The sequence below is a fragment of the Scophthalmus maximus genome, chromosome 19 (assembly GCF_022379125.1).
Source record: "Scophthalmus maximus strain ysfricsl-2021 chromosome 19, ASM2237912v1, whole genome shotgun sequence".
NCBI lineage: Eukaryota > Metazoa > Chordata > Actinopteri > Pleuronectiformes > Scophthalmidae > Scophthalmus > Scophthalmus maximus.
The window spans coordinates 1,787,501-1,804,118 of NC_061533.1; the positions used below are offsets into that span (position 1 = coordinate 1,787,501).

A 16,618-nucleotide genomic window follows, 5' to 3' on the forward strand; every position below is an offset into this window, starting at 1 on the left:
CTCGTTAACCTCAGACGCCCTCACGTCGGCTCAGAGAACGATTGTTCTCACACTCTGACAGAAATATCATCAACCTTATCAACCAAAAGATATAGTCTGATGTGTTCATTCTGTACGTCTTGTCGGGAACAAAATGCCGCCTGGTTTATGTTTGTTTTTAATATATTCAGATTCAGTTGATGTTTTTGTGTCTGTGCTGCTAAAACGTAGTCGACACCCAAGATTTGCTTTCCAGACTCTTTCAAAGATCCTTGCACAGAAGAGAGATTATGATTGTGACGCTGCGTTCACAACCAACACGGCGCAAATGATTATAGACGAGAGTTGCACATCGCTCACGCCAGGCGACAGACGCGTCTTCCGCTTCACTTGAAATACTTGAACTCCGACGGATTATTTGCGTGGCGTTCGGAGTGAACGCAGAATGACAGAATCAGAAGTTCAGAATATTTTATCACAGATATTATTCGTGTTCTCAAAGGAACAATACGAATCGGACTGTGTTTCTATCTGAGGATTTTCTGAGGTCGTCGCATTCTAGATTATTTTCTACTAGCTGCTGATTTGGGCGAACGACATCACGTGTCTATATCACCACATCTTAAAAATCAGTTTGACGTCAGCAGCATTTGTGACCTTCTGGAGGAGATACTACAAATCTATTGTAACACTTTACAAGGGAGCAGCTGAAGGAACCATGGCGAGTGTTTCACCAGGTCGGTACAAGTCAACACATCTCGAAACGAGGCGTCTGAGGCGTCACAACAGCTCAGTTCGTCAACAAGTGGTCAGTGCATGGTGTCTTTGTGGGTGTATTTATCTCTCTCAGAACAATGTGGTCATCAAACAGACAGAATGTCTGTCTCCATAGAAACGCTCTGTCTCTGTCTCAGTACATTTAGGACAAAGGGCACAAGCTTTTAATCTCACGCAACATTCTGAGGGTCAGGACAGATCCCCCCCCCCCCCCCCCCCCGACAATCTGCAACAGTCTTTGAAACAATATTGTGTTTATAAATGGTGCTAATAAGAAGGACAGATGTTCTGTACGGTACGTTTCCAAAGTGGAAAGTACGGTCGTGATCGTGATAGGTTTCGGGTTTTGGGCGGAACATCGCTCACTACGGCGTGTTTCTACTACAACAGAGAGAACATCCCTCCTTCTCATGAGCAGCATTTAAAAACACATGATTTAATAATTAAAGACTGTTGCAGATTGTCTGGGAAATGTCCGCCCCGACTCTTAGAATGTTTAGTCCCCTTTGTCCTAAATGTACTGAGACGGAGACAGAAGACGACCGGAGGTTGGGAGGTTCTTTGGGACACCATGCACTGACCACTTGTTGACTCTGCTGTTTTGTTTGTCAGCAGGTTTACGCAAAAGCAGGTTTCAAGTAAACTTGGTGGACGGATGGAACATGGCGCAAAAGGGGCGGGGCCAGGGAGGTCTTTACGTCCTGGTTCATGTTTAGTGATTTTAGTTTAACAGTCACATCATTTTTCTTCTGCTACAAACGTGATACAGTCGTCAAAGAGGAAACGTTTCATTCCGTTGAATTGTTATAATAAAGCCTTAAAAACACTGATATCTGTGAAGATCTATCAGATTTCAATACTGTTCATAAGTGGGGGTCGGGCCTTAGGAGATGACAGTGGAGATTATGATTTCATGATCTGCATTGTTTTATTGTCTCAGCAATAAGTCTTGATTGATGTTTAGGAAACTTAGCAACCATTCAACAACGTCGCCCGAAGCATCAGTCAAAGATCAGGACACATCTGATCCAAGAATCCATAGAGAATCTTGTTCATCACCATAGAAGCGTCACGTCTGCAGGTAACAGACAGTTTGTACCAATAAGCTCCAGGTTTTCTCTGAATATTCCAGGATGATTCCAGTTTTGCAGGATGTAAAAAAGCCTCTCGAGCTCCCAGACAACCGTCACCGGGGGCAACAGATCACTGTGTGTGTGTGTGTGTGTGTGTGTGTGTGTGTGTGTGTGTGTGTGTGTGTGTGTCTGAGTGTTTCACCGGCGAATGGGAATCCTTCAGATCAACAAATAAACAGAGCAGAGACGAGGCCGGCCGGCGTTTCCTCCTGACTGAATTAACCTCAACTCCGTCTGGACGTCCTCCATCTGCTTCTCTTTCTCTCTCTCTGCGTCTTTCAGACTCTTTCAGGATTCGTCCTCTGCTGTCACGTCCCGTTCCTCCTTCTCTATCATCAGACATCTCTCTCCTCCCTCCCTCCCACCGCTCCGTCTTCCTCCATCTTTGTCTCCCATCAGGAGGATGACAGGGGGTTTTACACAAAACACTGTTAAAAAACCCAAATGGACTTCGTCCCGCCCGACGACAACCAGCGCTACACATCGCGATGAGTCTTTTCCCCACAAATTGTGACACAAGCGAAACAAAGCCCGAGCAGATTCTCTTTCCCTCCCCGTCATGTTGCCACTGCACATGTGAAGAGTTCTTCAATTTCCTGCTAGAACAAGGACTGGAGGAGGAAGAGGAGGATGGAGGGCTTCCCTCCTCCTCTTCCTCCTCCTCCAAAAGAAGACAGACAAAAATACAAATCTCCTGCGTACATCAACAGATTCACAGGGAACAATGACACCAGCTGGACGACAACAATAAGACATAAATATCATGTGGCAGGCAGACGGTCAGCATCCATCCTCCATCCTCCATCCATCCTCCATCCTCCATCCATCCTCCATCCTCCCTCTGCCTCTTTGTGGCCCTCTCTCTCTCTCTCTCTCTCTCTCTCTCTCTCTCTCTCATCCGCATCTGACGCTGTGTGCTCTGAATATCAAAAATAATATTTCTCTCTTCATATGTCAATGTTTCCTCCTGACGTGGCAGCTGATGTGTTTGTTTGTGAGCGTCTTTGTTTGTTGACGCGTTGTTCCTGTTGTTATTAATATTTCGGCCTCCAGACAATAAAGGGCTTCTTACCTTCTCGGCTCCTCGGTGCTTCTTGGCGGCCGGTGTGTCGTCATGCTGCCGCCTGACAACAATAGCTCCGCCGCCGCCGCAGATTTGAAGTCCACAGTCCAGCGCGTGTCTCGCGGCTCCGTTACTGATGTGGAGCTGCTGGTTTGTGTTGTTGTTGTTGTTGTTGTTGTTGTTGTTGTTGTTGTTGTTGTCGCCCATGGTCCTGCAGTCCGGCGGGGCGCAGCAGCGGCACGGCCCGGGCCCGTCGCGGCACAGAGGATGCTCGGGACGCAGCAGGGCGGACGACGGGAGGAAGACGGAGGGAGGAGGAGGAGGAGGAGGAGGAGGAGACGAGCCATCGCCGGGCTTCTCCTTCCTCGTCCGGGCGGGAGGAGCGTGAGGAGCGGAGGCGGCGTCCCTCTCCCTCTCCCTCTTCCAGCCGCGGATCACGTTCTTCCCCTTCCTCTCCTCTTTGCCTTTGGCGCATGTCACGTCCGAGACGCCGCTGCAGGCGAGGTGACTGTTGCCGCTGTCCGCGTCCCTGCCCACCGCGGAAATCATCCCCGGGCCGACGCTGCGTCCTTGAGCCTCCCGACGCTGCTGCGGCTGCTTCCCGACGCGCGCCTCTCCGCCGCCGCCGCGCAGCGCCACGGCCGCCGCGCACTGATCCTCCTCCTCCTCCGGTTCCCCTCGTCCCTCCCGGCCGCCTCGGCTGCGTTTGAGCGCGGATCTCCTCGGCTCCGACCCGCCGCCGCCAGGTGCCCGGGTCTGGAGCGAGGGCAGGGCCGCGTGTCTGTCGGTTGAGCCAGCGGCGCTGGAGGAGGAGGAGGAGGAGGTGATGGAGGAGGAGGAGGAGGAGGAAGAGGAGGAGGTGATGGGGATGGAGGAGGAGGAGGAGGAAGAGGAGGAGGAGGTGATGGGGAGGGAGGAGGAGGAAGAGGAGGAGGAGGTGATGGGGATGGAGGAGGAGGAGGCGGTGGGGTCTGGTGACAGCCCCCTGCAGTCGGTCAGCAGCGCTCCATCCTCCCCGGCTCCCAGGAAACGGTTCATCTCCTTCTTCCCTCGTCTCCGTCTGTCGATCTCCGCGATCATCAGCATTCAGGTCACCGTCAGTCCGCCGCAGTGAGGCGGCGAGGCGGCGAGCTGCAGGCGGACACAGGCGGGTCTGAGCCGGGCTGCAGGGTCAGTCCGGTCCGGTCCGGTCCGGTCCTCCTCTGACCCAATGACAGACACACACGTGTTGGGATCATACACTCCAAGATAACAACTCGCAAATTGACACATTTCAGTTTTTTTTTTATAAAAGATAATAATATAATAAATATATCATCTATGTCTCTTTATTTAATAATAATATTTTTCCAATGGCTGCAGTTATTTTTTTTTTCTTTCTTTCACTGAGACAAAAATATTTGATGAGACAAAAAATTCAATTTAGTAAAAAAACCAAACAATTCCATTATGTCTTAGTTTGGCCACGCGGCGGCGCTGCAGTGTTGGTATGTTGCTGTTTGAGCGTCGCTCAGGTGCGACTGATCTGATTGGACGACGTTTAATGGGCCGATGCGCCTCAGTTGCTCCTTTTGGAAAAGTTGCAGTGCTCGACCGCGGGGGGGCGCTACAGCAACATGTACTGTATGTGTCCAGTGGGGAAACTGGAATAATCCTCCTCAGGAGATTAAAAATCCCACATTTTACTATAATACAGTTATAATTATTTAAATTCAATTTTATCGTCTTAATTGTTTATCTAAGATGATTATAATTATTCTGTGCCTCTGTAATACACTTGGAACTTTCCTGCTTTTATTGACTTAAATGCCATTTAAATATCATTTGAATGTTTTTTTTCTGTGCCTCCACATAAATAAACTTGCCTATTTAATATTTATTCATTTATTTTTATTTTACTTAGCAAAGAACTTGAACTTTTCTACTTTAACTGTCCTTCAGGGAAACCGCGTGATGCTCAGGGATCAAACTCACGTCCTTCTTCTCAAACGACTCGAGACAAGTGAACAAACAAATCTCTCAATATGTAAAAAAAAACCCAACATTGTCATAAGTTAGTGAATCACTGACCAGAGCCTCTGATAAGAGATGATGAAACAGAGCAGTCAGCAGAAAGTCTCTATGACTGTCAACAAACACTGAAACTGTACCGAGCTCCACCGACTCAACGCAGGCGTGATGTCGCGCTGCAGACGTTCAGGAGTCACGTCGTCGTCCTCAAGTTCAGTCACGCACGCGTGAGAGGTTCCCAAACGACGCGGACTAGACGAAGTACAGACGTGCTGCGGGACACCGAACTGAGTGAAGCGCCGCAGCGATGGAGAACTACTGCAGCGCTGACGAGCTGCTTCCCTTCAAGAGAAGAAGCACGATGTCCAAACTGTCTCGTTCGTCCGGTCCGGCTCCACGTCACCGGTAAGAACCTTCACAAAGACCACAAAGACAAAGACCTCCGACAGCAAAGTCTTTAACGTTACGTTTTCTGTAAAACACACATTTGCCTCATCTCACTTCCTGCGGGTGGCGCTGTTTCCTCCGGTCCATCTTTGTCCGTGCTGAACACACAGTTCTTCGTGACTCTATGATGTGACGTTGTCGCGCTGTCAGTTCATAATTTCGGTCTAAAATGAGTTATGAATGGGCGCCGTGTTTTCGAAGTAATTAGTGTCATAACATAAATAAAAAATTGGCTGAATACGTTGGTTGACAGATTGAACTATGTATTTCAAAAAATACAGTGGCGCCCACGGATCCTGCTGATGTGTAGGGCGCTACACCCCTGTTCATGGTCTCCAGAGGATGAGTTCTTCTTACTTTGTTGATCCTCTGAATTTATCTTTAGCGCCACCAACAGGTTGGCACTTCTGGTTCTTAGAGAAAAATCACGACTGCCATGAAATTTGCCGTTGCTACTTAAAGCTATCGCTACGTGACGGACTATAGAGTGAATGAGGAGTGGACGTACAGTCACCGGGTCCAGAGAGTGAAGCCAATGAGAAGTGCCTGAAGCCTGTATTCTCTGTACTGACCAGCAGGGGGTCACGCTGCAGCCGGAGTTCTCTGGAATATTCTCTTCCATAAACAAGTCCAGATTATTAAAAAGCTCTCGTGTTGTTCCAGTGACACGTTCGGGTTCGTTCAGTTCATGTTTGTGTTTCAAAGATCGTCTGGTCTCTGTTGACACACGAGCGTCACCGGTCATCGTCCAACTGTCGACCACAAAAGAGTCAAGTTAGTTTCCTCATCTTCTTTTTTTCTTTCTGGAAAATGTTTCCTGCTGGAATTCAATCGTTTCAGATTGTAAACAACAGTAAGAGATGAGAAGAGGTAGTGTACATCGCAGAACATTGTGCAGGGGTATGATCAAGATTCATCTGATCATTACAAACTATCGACGTGAAGATAATGTAGGAAATTAAAAAAGATGAAAAAAAGGTGAATCAGCAAAGTTAAAAGAAGAAAAACCTGAGGGGGAAAAAAGTACTTCAAGTTCATTCAGTACTGTTTGTATTTAAAGTGCAGCAGTGTGTGTGTGTGTGTGTGTGTGTGTGTGTGTGTGTGTGTGAAAGAGAGAACGACAGATCGACACGAACACTGACAATCAGATTTCATAACGTGTTTGTTGACTGTTGATGTGACCCAGTGACCCACAGCTGCTATCAGTCACACACACACACACACACACACACACACACACACACACACACACACACACACACACACACGCACGCACGCACACACGCACCTCGGGTCCACCTCATCTAACTATATTTAACTCATTCACAGGCAATAATACATATATGAACACAGAGTTATGGACAATATATTTTCAATTTCTGTGAATTAGTTATTCTAAATATTACACATTGTAGCTTTAATAATTGTAGGTTCATGTTTTAACAGTGAATTTTCCTGAATTAAATATTAAATAGTGTTTTACTGAGATAATAAAACAGAGCGCTGCAGTAGTAGGTGTTTCCTCCACCTGACTCCACTCCCTGCATCACTAGGTGTAGTAACAATTATTACATTTGGATTAGTGAAAGGAAACTGATCAGATTTCAGCCTGTTTGGTCCAGGAAAGGTAATAAAACAAAAAGTGGGGGGACAAAAAGAAGAAGGAAAAGTTTTTGGTCCTGTGTAATCTGAGCCAGGAGAAGAGGCTCATGGGAAATCACCGCGTTCCCACCGACACTGAATACGTCAACAAGAAGCGTCATGTGATCAGAAGAGAAAAGAATAAGACGAGGAAGAGGAGACAACATGTGAAACTGTCCAAACAAAGCTGAGCAGAATGTCACAGAGCAAAGGTTTAAACACACACACACACACACACACACACACACACACCACCCCGCCCTCTGATTGGCCCCCGACACGTGAGACCAGGAGGCCCTGCAGCCTGCAGGAGGAGGACACTCCCACAGGCAGGTGAGGGGAGCAGGGTCAGAGCTGCACCTCTCACTTCTCACGACGGGACGGGACGGGACAGGAAGGGAAGGGACGGGACGGGACGGGACAGGACAGGACGGGACGGGACGGGAAGGGACAGGAAGGGACGGGACGGGACGGGACGGGGCGAAGGCGAAGAAGTCGAGCGTGATGACAGAACAGTGTGTGAACCAGCAGACGTCTCAGGACGATGCCAGGAAGTGTCACCGAGGAGCCACGAAGGAGGAGGAGAGGGATTATCAGTGAGTGTGTGACTGGGATCAGATTCTGGATGTTGAATGTCGCTGTAACAGGCCGAGCTGAGTTTTTGTCTGTGGTTATAAAGTCGTAGAGGCAGAAACAAGACGACATAATGAAGCAACAACAATTTTTTTACAGATCAGAAGTATTTCCACGAATGTGACATTGTCTTTGTCATATAATATTGTAAAAGTGGATTTAACTGAATTTCTTTTGTCTCCTTCCACCAACACTGTAAACAATCCTGACTCGAGCCGACTGATGAATCAGCCCGAAATAAGCTTATCAAATAAAACATTAACCCTTATCGTGCATATGAAGTGTTGACCGCCGTAATGTCAAAGATATTTGAGGTCGTTTAGGAACAGTGTCAGAGTTTGTCCACCCGAGACACATATTGGGTCATATACTGTTTCAGAACCAAATGTATACGATAGTAAATGAGAATATTTGTACATGTTTTAGACAAAATTGGGTAATAGACAATATATCGTTAATGGATTTTTACAAAATCCTGGCCTCAGAAATAAAACATTATATTTTCATACATTAAAGCTACAGTGTGTAATATTTAGAAAAACTTATGCACAGAAATTGAATATATTGTCCATAACTCTGTTCATATATGAGTTAAATATAGTAGCATGAGGTGGACCCGACCCGACCTTGAATACGGTTGTTGAACTAAACGCTCCGGAATACGTCGCGTTCACGTTGAATTTTCAGATGCTGACGGAAACAGGAAATGGAATCAGCGGTGCATCCATCCTGCACTAAACCTCACATCTACATACTCATGTATATTCCTTGTTTCGTTATCTTATTTCATCCAATGAAAACAGTTGTGTCTTTTGTGGTAAGACCTGATTAGGCCACCAGGGGGCAACGATTGGGCAACAAACATAGACTGTATAGAAAACTCTGCGTAGTCACCGGTCGGGAAAGTGAAGCCAATGCTGAAGCACCTGAAGCCTTTATTCTCTGTACTGACCAGCAGAGGGCGACTCTGATGTTGTATGATGTATTGGAGCGTGGATACAGCGTGATTGACAGCTGGTACCGTCCAATCGGTGCATAGGGTTAGGGGTTAGGGTTAGTCCTACGGTTCTGTCCTAATATCATTTGAACGCGTCTCTTGGTAGTTGGTCGACTCTGTGTAAGTTCAGGACCACATGATTCCTGCTACTTCCAAACTCCACACTTGTTCTTATCCTGCTACTTCCAAGCTTCTCCAGCTAAGTGAGAAATGATTTGGCGCAGGTTAGCTAACTACTATTTTCTGCCCGTTCCCTGCAGGTCAGACATAGAGAACATGGTGGAGGAGCTTCAGAGAAACGGGAGGACGGTCAGCGAACAGGACCAGGAGCTGTCGGGCCAAAGGAAACCAGCGTTAGTCAGGTACATTATGTCAGGGAAAGGTTGACGCTGGAGCAGAAGTATTTATTAAAAGAGCTCAATAAATGCAGGAGATTTCTGGTTGTTATACAGATCAACAAGTGGTCAGTGCATGGCGTTCCCAAAAAACCTGCCTATCCCAGTCAGAGTGACGTCTTTAACTCTGAGAATCACATGTCATCATCTCACGGATTGGCTGTCTCCATAGAAACCCTCTGTCTCTGTCTTAGTAAACTTAGGACTAAGGGCAACAACCACGTAGATTTCTATAGATTTTTCTTGACTTTATTTGTAATTTAGACTTTCACTGGATGTTTTTATCATGAAATCTTCAGCTTCATTATCTCATTTCAAAATCAAAGAATATTTTCTGGCCACCATATTTATGACTCTTAACCACAATGATAAACCAAGTATGATTTTGTGCCTTATGGAAGTTTTGTGACCTGTGATTGTTTAAATATTCTTCATAAGCTCAGCATGTTTGAAAAGAAGTAGGAAATAACGTGATGACCGGTCGGATCGTTTTACAGCATCAAATGTTTCTTTCTTGGATCGGTGCCACCCGCAGACATAACGTGTCATGTAAAGGACTTGAAATAATTCATCCCACGCGTTATTGCATGATAAACAAACTCCTATGCATCTGTATTGTTTCTGCTGCCGGCAGGTCGAGGACCTTTGACCACTCGCTGCTGACTCAGGTCCAGACAGACTGCGACTCCAAGACAGACAGGAAGAAGTCTCACTACAGCCAGGTGAGCCTGCAGACACACAACTCAGTCATGTTTAAACGTCTATAAACACTACAGCATGGGAGCTTTTTGTTTTTCCATGCAGCGGAGTGAGATCACATCACTTCTGCTGACCGGCTCTTTTCCAACATCCTTATCTTATCCACGATCACAGACACCGTCAGAAAGCATCAGGACGTAGAGCATGTGGTCAAGCTAGTACAAATGGCATCTCCCTTGTATCTTCAGATAATCCTCCAACACTACAAAGATTTGCTTTCCATAAAATTTCTCCATAGATAACTTATGTTTGGCCAAAGCATTTCAAGGAAGTTCAGAAGCCAGGTGTAGCTTATTATATTTAATAAGTATTTAACATGTGAGCTAAGGTTTCTCTATTCAAAGCTTTGGATCTGGACAAAGTTTTACTTAATAATAGCAAAAGTCAGAGCTGTTGATCATGACCAAGCTTTATATCTGTCATTCGCAACACATAGTTTTACAAGCTAAGTTAGCAGAGGTAGCTAAGTCAGAGTTGGTGATCGGACAAAAGTTTATCCGACGTTAGCGACACGTTCTTAGCAATTTGATAACATAGTCAAGACGAATGTTCATGTAAATCTATTATTGTTGCATTTCTAACGCATAGAGCGACACATAAACTACATCACCATACGGATACATGGACTCGTACGCACGTACGTACGCGAGCAACGAGATGTTGACTACAGTTCACTGAGCGACCAACAGTCTGACCAATCACGAGAGTTTCCTGGAAGATGACATGGAACCATTAAATGTCATTTCTTTGACAATGAAACTGGGATCATTTAACATCACCTTTGCCAAGTCTACATTTTAGACAGCCGTTGAAATATTTTCCCGGGCATGTGTAAGCATCACTCAGCAGCATCGTCTGTATGAGCCAGTAACTGTATATGTGTGTGTGTGTGTGTGTGTGTGTGTGTGTGTGTGTGTGTTGTGTTTCAGCTTTCCAAGAGCAACTGCCAGTACCATAAAATATTCAAGGAGATCAGCAAAGAGGAACAGCTCCGACAGAGTAGGTCTTTCATGGTCACAACTATCTGCTCCACCTTAAATACTGAATGAGGGTTCAGATAATCGCTACGTACGCGTTCTAATTCAGGGGCCGCTTCCTTCGGAAGAACATGTAGAAAAAGGCCACGACAGAAATGAGAAGGTCTGAACCATGAAGGAATTCCCATTTGAGCCTTCGAAACGAGACCACTGAGTTCTGCCGCTGTGACCCAATGTTCTTGTCCGACGCAGCCTCCGAAGGACGCGGCCCCTGAATTGGGACACAGCTAATAACGGAACATTTTTTTAATTCCTACGATTTGAGAAATGTATATGAAATGCATCTTTCCCCTGAACGAACACTGTTGTTTAGCAGATTCCGCTCAGTAACCTGATGTCATTTACCTGTTGCTCAGGTTACACCTGTGCTCTGCAGAAAGACATCCTCTACCAGGGACGCATGTTTCTCTCCGACCACTGGATCTGCTTCCACTCCAAGGTGTTTGGCAAAGACACAAAGGTACTGTACTGTACTGTAACCTGGGAAGGAGAGTACCGTTAGAGCAGAGGCCCGTTTTCTTTATGCTACAAGGTGCCACCACATTGCTTTTGAAAAGTTTTCCTTCATTTTCCCTCTCAAAGATCTTTAGCGTAGAATCCTCTGACTTCTGAATCCTCGTCCTCTTGAGGTCATAACTTAGAATTGTGAGGAGCCAACAGAAGCTTTGATTGGAGATCTTGAAGTTGTCTGAAGTAGCTTCTCAGAGAACTTTGACAGTAATTTACCGTGAAAGACGAGGTTTCAAATCTCCTCTTGTGTCGACTACTGTGCCAACAGAGAGTAAACTAGTTCCTGCAGGAACTCAACTGTTCATCCTGGTGTTTGTGCCCGTCCCAGATTGCCATCCCGGTGGTGTCCGTCAATCAAATCAAGAAGACCAAAACTGCCATCCTGGTGCCAAACGCTCTGGTGATCGCCACCGCGAACGACAGGGTGAGAGACTATTCAAATATCATTATCATCCTTGTGGGTTCTACAAGACCCAGAGTCTCTTCAAAACCCCAGAAGCTTTGCTGAAAAACTGTAAACCTGTTTCCTGTTGCAGTACGTGTTCGTGTCTCTCATGTCCAGAGACAACACCTACAAGATCCTGATGTCCATCTGCCTTCACCTGGAGGTAGGACCCCACACAAAGTTCCCACATGTGGAACTGTAGTGATGTTGAAAACCTGAAGTCCTCGACAACGAGAGAGTAGGCTGTTGTCAGGACTTTCCACGTTGAGCTGCTACTTAGCATAGCGAGTTTTTCTCAGACACGTGTTCATTTGAGGAATCAAACAGCTCTGACATCTGTTTTCCAGGATCTTTAACTGTGACTTGTTCCGATGGTGAAGTTGCCACTGTTGAACATGAATTAATAATACATTATACTTATATAGCACTTTTCATGGACTCAAAGTAGCTTACAATAGTCGGAAGGGAAGGACCGACCGACCGACCGGGTTTAGCCCAAAAGACACGTCCAAACGACGCGTGGTGTTTGGTGGGTTGGCTTCAAGATTTAAAAGCTGTAAACGATATAATTATTCATGGGGTTTTGTCCCAAAAGGAGACGCTCACGTTTTAAAACCTGACACTTGATTTACAAAATGTTTTTCCACTAAACGCTGTCATTATGTCGAGACAATGAACAATCCAATTTGAAATTTTTCTATTTTGATTTTGCGAAGGAGAAAAGGTTAAGGACATTATGAGCGATAGGAACTATGTGTGATTGATTATAATATGTCTGTACTGTACCTTTACAGGAGAAGAGTCCATGCAGTAGCCCCATCCCCAGAGTTCAGAGGTCGCCGCTGACGCCTCGCTTTCCTCTGGTGGGTCGGACACTTTAACACCACAACAGAACTCTTCTGCTTCTCAGCGGCTTTTACAAAGTTCTTCCCAACCAGTCTGAAAAGAGCTAGCTAGCTCACGCTACGTCTGTGTGAATCCATCAGCAGAGTTTTTCCGGGGACTTCGTCGACCTGGACGGCGCCGTGAGGCAGAGGAGGCAGGAGACGGAGGAGAGCAGCAGCTCCGACTCTCAGACGGCCGACTACGAGAAGTTAGCAGGTAGCGGTTAGCCGCGCGCTACACACCATTAGGCGCAAAGGACGCGGGACGTCAACGTCTTCCTGCTGACCGTCTCCGTCTCGTCTCTGCTGCAGAGTTCCCTGTTCCTCCCTTCCTGGACGTGCTGAAGCACACGGACCGAGCGGAGCATCCGGACCAAAACCAGAACCAGCATCAGAACCAGAACCAGAACCAGAACCAGAACCAGAACCAGCATCAGCATCAGAAGAACTCAGACAACAAGAAGCACGAGACACGTCATGCTGGTACGATGGTTCCTCTTTGTAGGATTGTTTAAATCTCTTTGTGCTCGTTTCACTGGGACATGTTGTAGTTGAACACCAGGGGCCCCCTGCTCCCCGTGGCCCCCCGGGACCCCCCGGGACCCGGGGGACCTGTTCATGCTTCAGACACATTTTAAAATTGACTTTAATCTGAACTATCATATGTTTCCTGACGTCAGTGTTTTGTGTTTCCAGGCTCAGACGTGTTGAATCTGAAACCAGTTTCTCTCAACACTCTGCTGTTCATCTACCTGCTGCTGTAGGTTCACTCATCCATCCATTCATTCATCCATTCATCCATTCATCCATCCATCCATTCATCCATTCATCCATTCATTCATCCATCCATTCATTCATTTATTCATTCATTCATAGATTCGTCCATGCATCCATCCATTCATTGAACAATTCACTTTTATTCAGTTATTCAATCTTTTAGTAAATTCAGTCACAAATTGAATATGAATTCATTCAGTCAACCAACCATTAATTCATTCATATGTAATTGATTCAGTGATTAGCTTTCATTCATATTCAGGATGTGCTGGATGTGTGTTCATCCCAAATTCAGCGATTCATCATCATCCAACCATCCATTCATGAAATTATTATTTTAAACTGATCCACTTACTAATTTATTTATGAATCTAATAATGAAAATCATTTCTGTGACTCTAATAACTCATTGATTGATTTTGTGTGTGTGTGCTTCCACCTCTCCTCAGCGTGTGTGTCCTGGTCCTGTCTTCCTGTTACTTGGCCTTTAAGATCGTCTCGTTGGAGCAGACGCTGACGGCCCTCGGCTCCGTCGCAGAGTTCCCTCACCAGACGGAGTGAGTTCAAAAAAAGTCCTGGAAAACAAAAGCTTGAGAATCGTAGACGTGACACAAGGCGACTTGGAGTCGTTTCCAAGGATATTTACGGATTCATGTTCACTGTTGTGTGTTTTGTACTTAAATTCCAGAAACAACTTTCTTCAGGGAAGCTCCGACGTGAACACAGAGATTTTCTCCGAACTGCTGACGATCAACCTGATGAAGCTGGAGAAGGTCGGTCGGTCGCTCGGTCGGTGTCGTGCACAGACTGTGAATAAAGATGGACGACTGACGGCTCCTCTAGAGTGAAGCCAAATCATCACGATCGCCCCCTGGTGGCTGGCTGCAGTAGGGGTCATAAGCCCCGCCCCCACAATGCTCAATTGTGTCGAACCAGTCTCTTTTTAATCAAAAAGTAGAGAAATCAATTAAATTATTTGTAATTGACGACCCTAAACAATAACCTTTTAAAATCTTCAAATCAAAAAAGCTGAAATGAAACTTTCCATCATGACAATTAAGGAAGAGGAAGAGTTCTGCTCATTTTACTCGAGTAAAAGTATTAATAACTACACTGTAAATATATACAAGTATAAACCATGTAATTAAAAGTTTGCAAAGACAAACGTGCATCATATTTAATAAACTTAGTCTGAGAAGTAAATAGTAACTGTAGTGGAGTTCATGTCGCATTAAATAGAAATACTACTTCAGAAAATACTTGAGTAAAAGTACTTAGTTACTCTCAGTGGGTGAATTTGTATTGAGGATCTGAAACCACTCGACAGGAAAGAGACGCTCCGTCACAAGTTTCCACAGTGAAACCAGAAGCTCGTTGCTGTTGATCAAACATTTATGGTCAGAGATCAGCTGACAGAGACGAAGAAGAGCTGAAAGAGTCTGAACCACATTAACGTTTCATTACAGTCAGAATCAAGAGGAGAAAACAAATATATATTTCTTTTTAAATTAGAGAGAGTGGGAATAATATTCGGGAACCAGGTCACTTGGCTTTAGAGCGACCTGCTGCCACCTGCTGGTGGTTTTACACTCCGTCTTTTCATGACGGAGAAAAGCTTCATCACGCTTTTGTCCTTTTCACGCTCGGACGACTGCGACGCACTTTTTACATGATGTATCATCAGTACCTAAAAATCACCGCTTGAAACATATTTTAAAATATTTGACATTAACTCCCTTCATAAAACATTCTTTGTGTGAATTAAAATTCATTTCATTTATTGTTTTGTGAAGCACTTTGTAGCTTTGCTGAAAAAAGTGTTACATAAATAAGGCTTATTATCATGATGATGATTATTATTATTATTATTATTATTATATGATTGTTATCGTGGAGGAGTTGAGAGTTACAGTAACACACTGCCTCTTCCTCCAGGTGCAGAAGAATCTGCAGAGACTTCTGGACGAAGCCGCCTGAGAGAAATCAGATGAACGTGACGCAAACAGATGAAATGTGAATATGATGTAAATAGAGTTCTACTGCAGCAAATGTTACAACCGAGCACGACTGTGATGTCACAGTGGGGTCCACTTCCACGTCGCTGCAGTGAGGCGTTACACCACCGGAGGGCAGTAAAACACCACTCAGCTCTTGTTGATTGGCTGATTGGAAATCAAACTATCCGGACATTTTTGAATCTGCTCGCAGATGTTTTTGAAAGTCAGTAACCGTCGCGACTTTGGGAGCTTCCTCAGCTACTGTAGCTCGGCTGTCGTTGGTCAATCTGAATCAAGAGATCGAGACTCTTGATTCATCGTCGGAAATATTTCATTCCACTTGAAGACGTCAGAAGAGAAGATGTTGCATTGTGGCTTCAAACGTCCACACTGTTGACTAACTGTGCGTATTGAAGCATCAGCTGATGATGAAGCTAATTCTTCTTTCTGCCTTTTACCTGGTTGAGACTGAAACAATCGACTGTTACAGAGACGAGCATCACTGTGATTACTGTAAATATGAAAATGATTCAGGGAGGAATTTAAATGTTGGGATTTATTTTCCTCTGTTGGTTCTTTTGTCAAATAAAGTTTTATTTTTGCTCTAATGTTTGTTTCCATCCTCGCTCGGTGACTTTCCATCCAGACGTTTCTGTTTTTACATTTTTGCATGAAAAGTGTGGCAAAAAATCTTGAATGTATTTTTAAACGCTTGGGACAAATAGAATAACAATATATTTCTATAGAAAGTGAATGCGACTTGCAATGGAAAAAGATTCAGAGGATAAATAATGACGCAGACGACATCACTCAAGCGAACGCTACCGGGCGGGGAAAAAATGGCGGCTGACGAAAAGCGCTTGGACCAATGAGGAGACGGAAGCGTTTCCTTGACCGAGTCGACGATCAGTTTCTCTACGTCGAGATAATCATCCAGCGATGAAAAATTAATTTGTGGTGAAGAGAAAATCTTTGAAGAAAAGTCGCTGGTCTTCGTTCAAAGTTTTTTTTAGAGCTTTTTTTTCGTAAAAGATTATTTAAATCTTAAAAAAAAAAAAGTGCGACTAAATCTAAAGTAGAACTAAGTTCCAACCCAAAGTCTCTTTTGTAACTCTACCCAATACCCACGATGCA

The 16,618-nt window shown here is 45.1% G+C and overlaps 2 protein-coding genes across 9 annotated transcripts in view; one reads left to right on the plus strand and one right to left on the minus strand.

Moving 5' to 3' along the window:
• The window catches only part of znf608 (zinc finger protein 608), a 34,677-nt gene extending 30,227 nt beyond the window's left edge, over positions 1 to 4,450 (minus strand). For 2 of the 4 annotated variants that reach the window (XM_047329032.1, XM_047329031.1), the window contains exon 1: positions 2,962 to 4,449. In XM_047329032.1, coding sequence (XP_047184988.1) covers positions 2,962 to 4,038 — 1,077 coding nt within the window. In that variant the 5' untranslated portion in view covers positions 4,039 to 4,449. Of the gene's footprint in view, positions 1 to 2,961 lie in introns of all 4 variants that reach the window. The other 2 variants (XM_035640627.2, XM_047329030.1) reach the window with 2 other exon arrangements.
• Positions 4,451 to 5,068: 618 nt separating this feature from the next.
• LOC118314282 (GRAM domain-containing protein 2B) lies at positions 5,069 to 16,092 on the plus strand. Of its 5 annotated transcripts, none has more exons than XM_047329058.1 (14): positions 5,070 to 5,367; positions 8,941 to 9,042; positions 9,710 to 9,797; positions 10,764 to 10,833; positions 11,228 to 11,331; positions 11,710 to 11,805; positions 11,918 to 11,989; positions 12,621 to 12,689; positions 12,813 to 12,927; positions 13,023 to 13,193; positions 13,407 to 13,470; positions 13,937 to 14,044; positions 14,176 to 14,260; positions 15,423 to 16,092. In XM_047329058.1, exons 1-14 carry the CDS (start codon positions 5,270 to 5,272, stop codon positions 15,462 to 15,464), a joined length of 1,284 nt encoding a protein of 427 aa, XP_047185014.1. In that variant the 5' UTR covers positions 5,070 to 5,269; the 3' UTR covers positions 15,465 to 16,092. The 5 variants fall into 5 exon arrangements, with proteins under 5 accessions (XP_047185011.1, XP_047185012.1, XP_047185014.1 ...); XM_047329059.1 differs by lacking the exon at positions 5,070 to 5,367 and adding an exon at positions 7,495 to 7,646 and having other exon boundaries at positions 12,816 to 12,927; XM_047329055.1 differs by lacking the exon at positions 15,423 to 16,092 and having other exon boundaries at positions 5,069 to 5,367; positions 14,176 to 15,416.
• Positions 16,093 to 16,618: the final 526 nt, after the last annotated feature.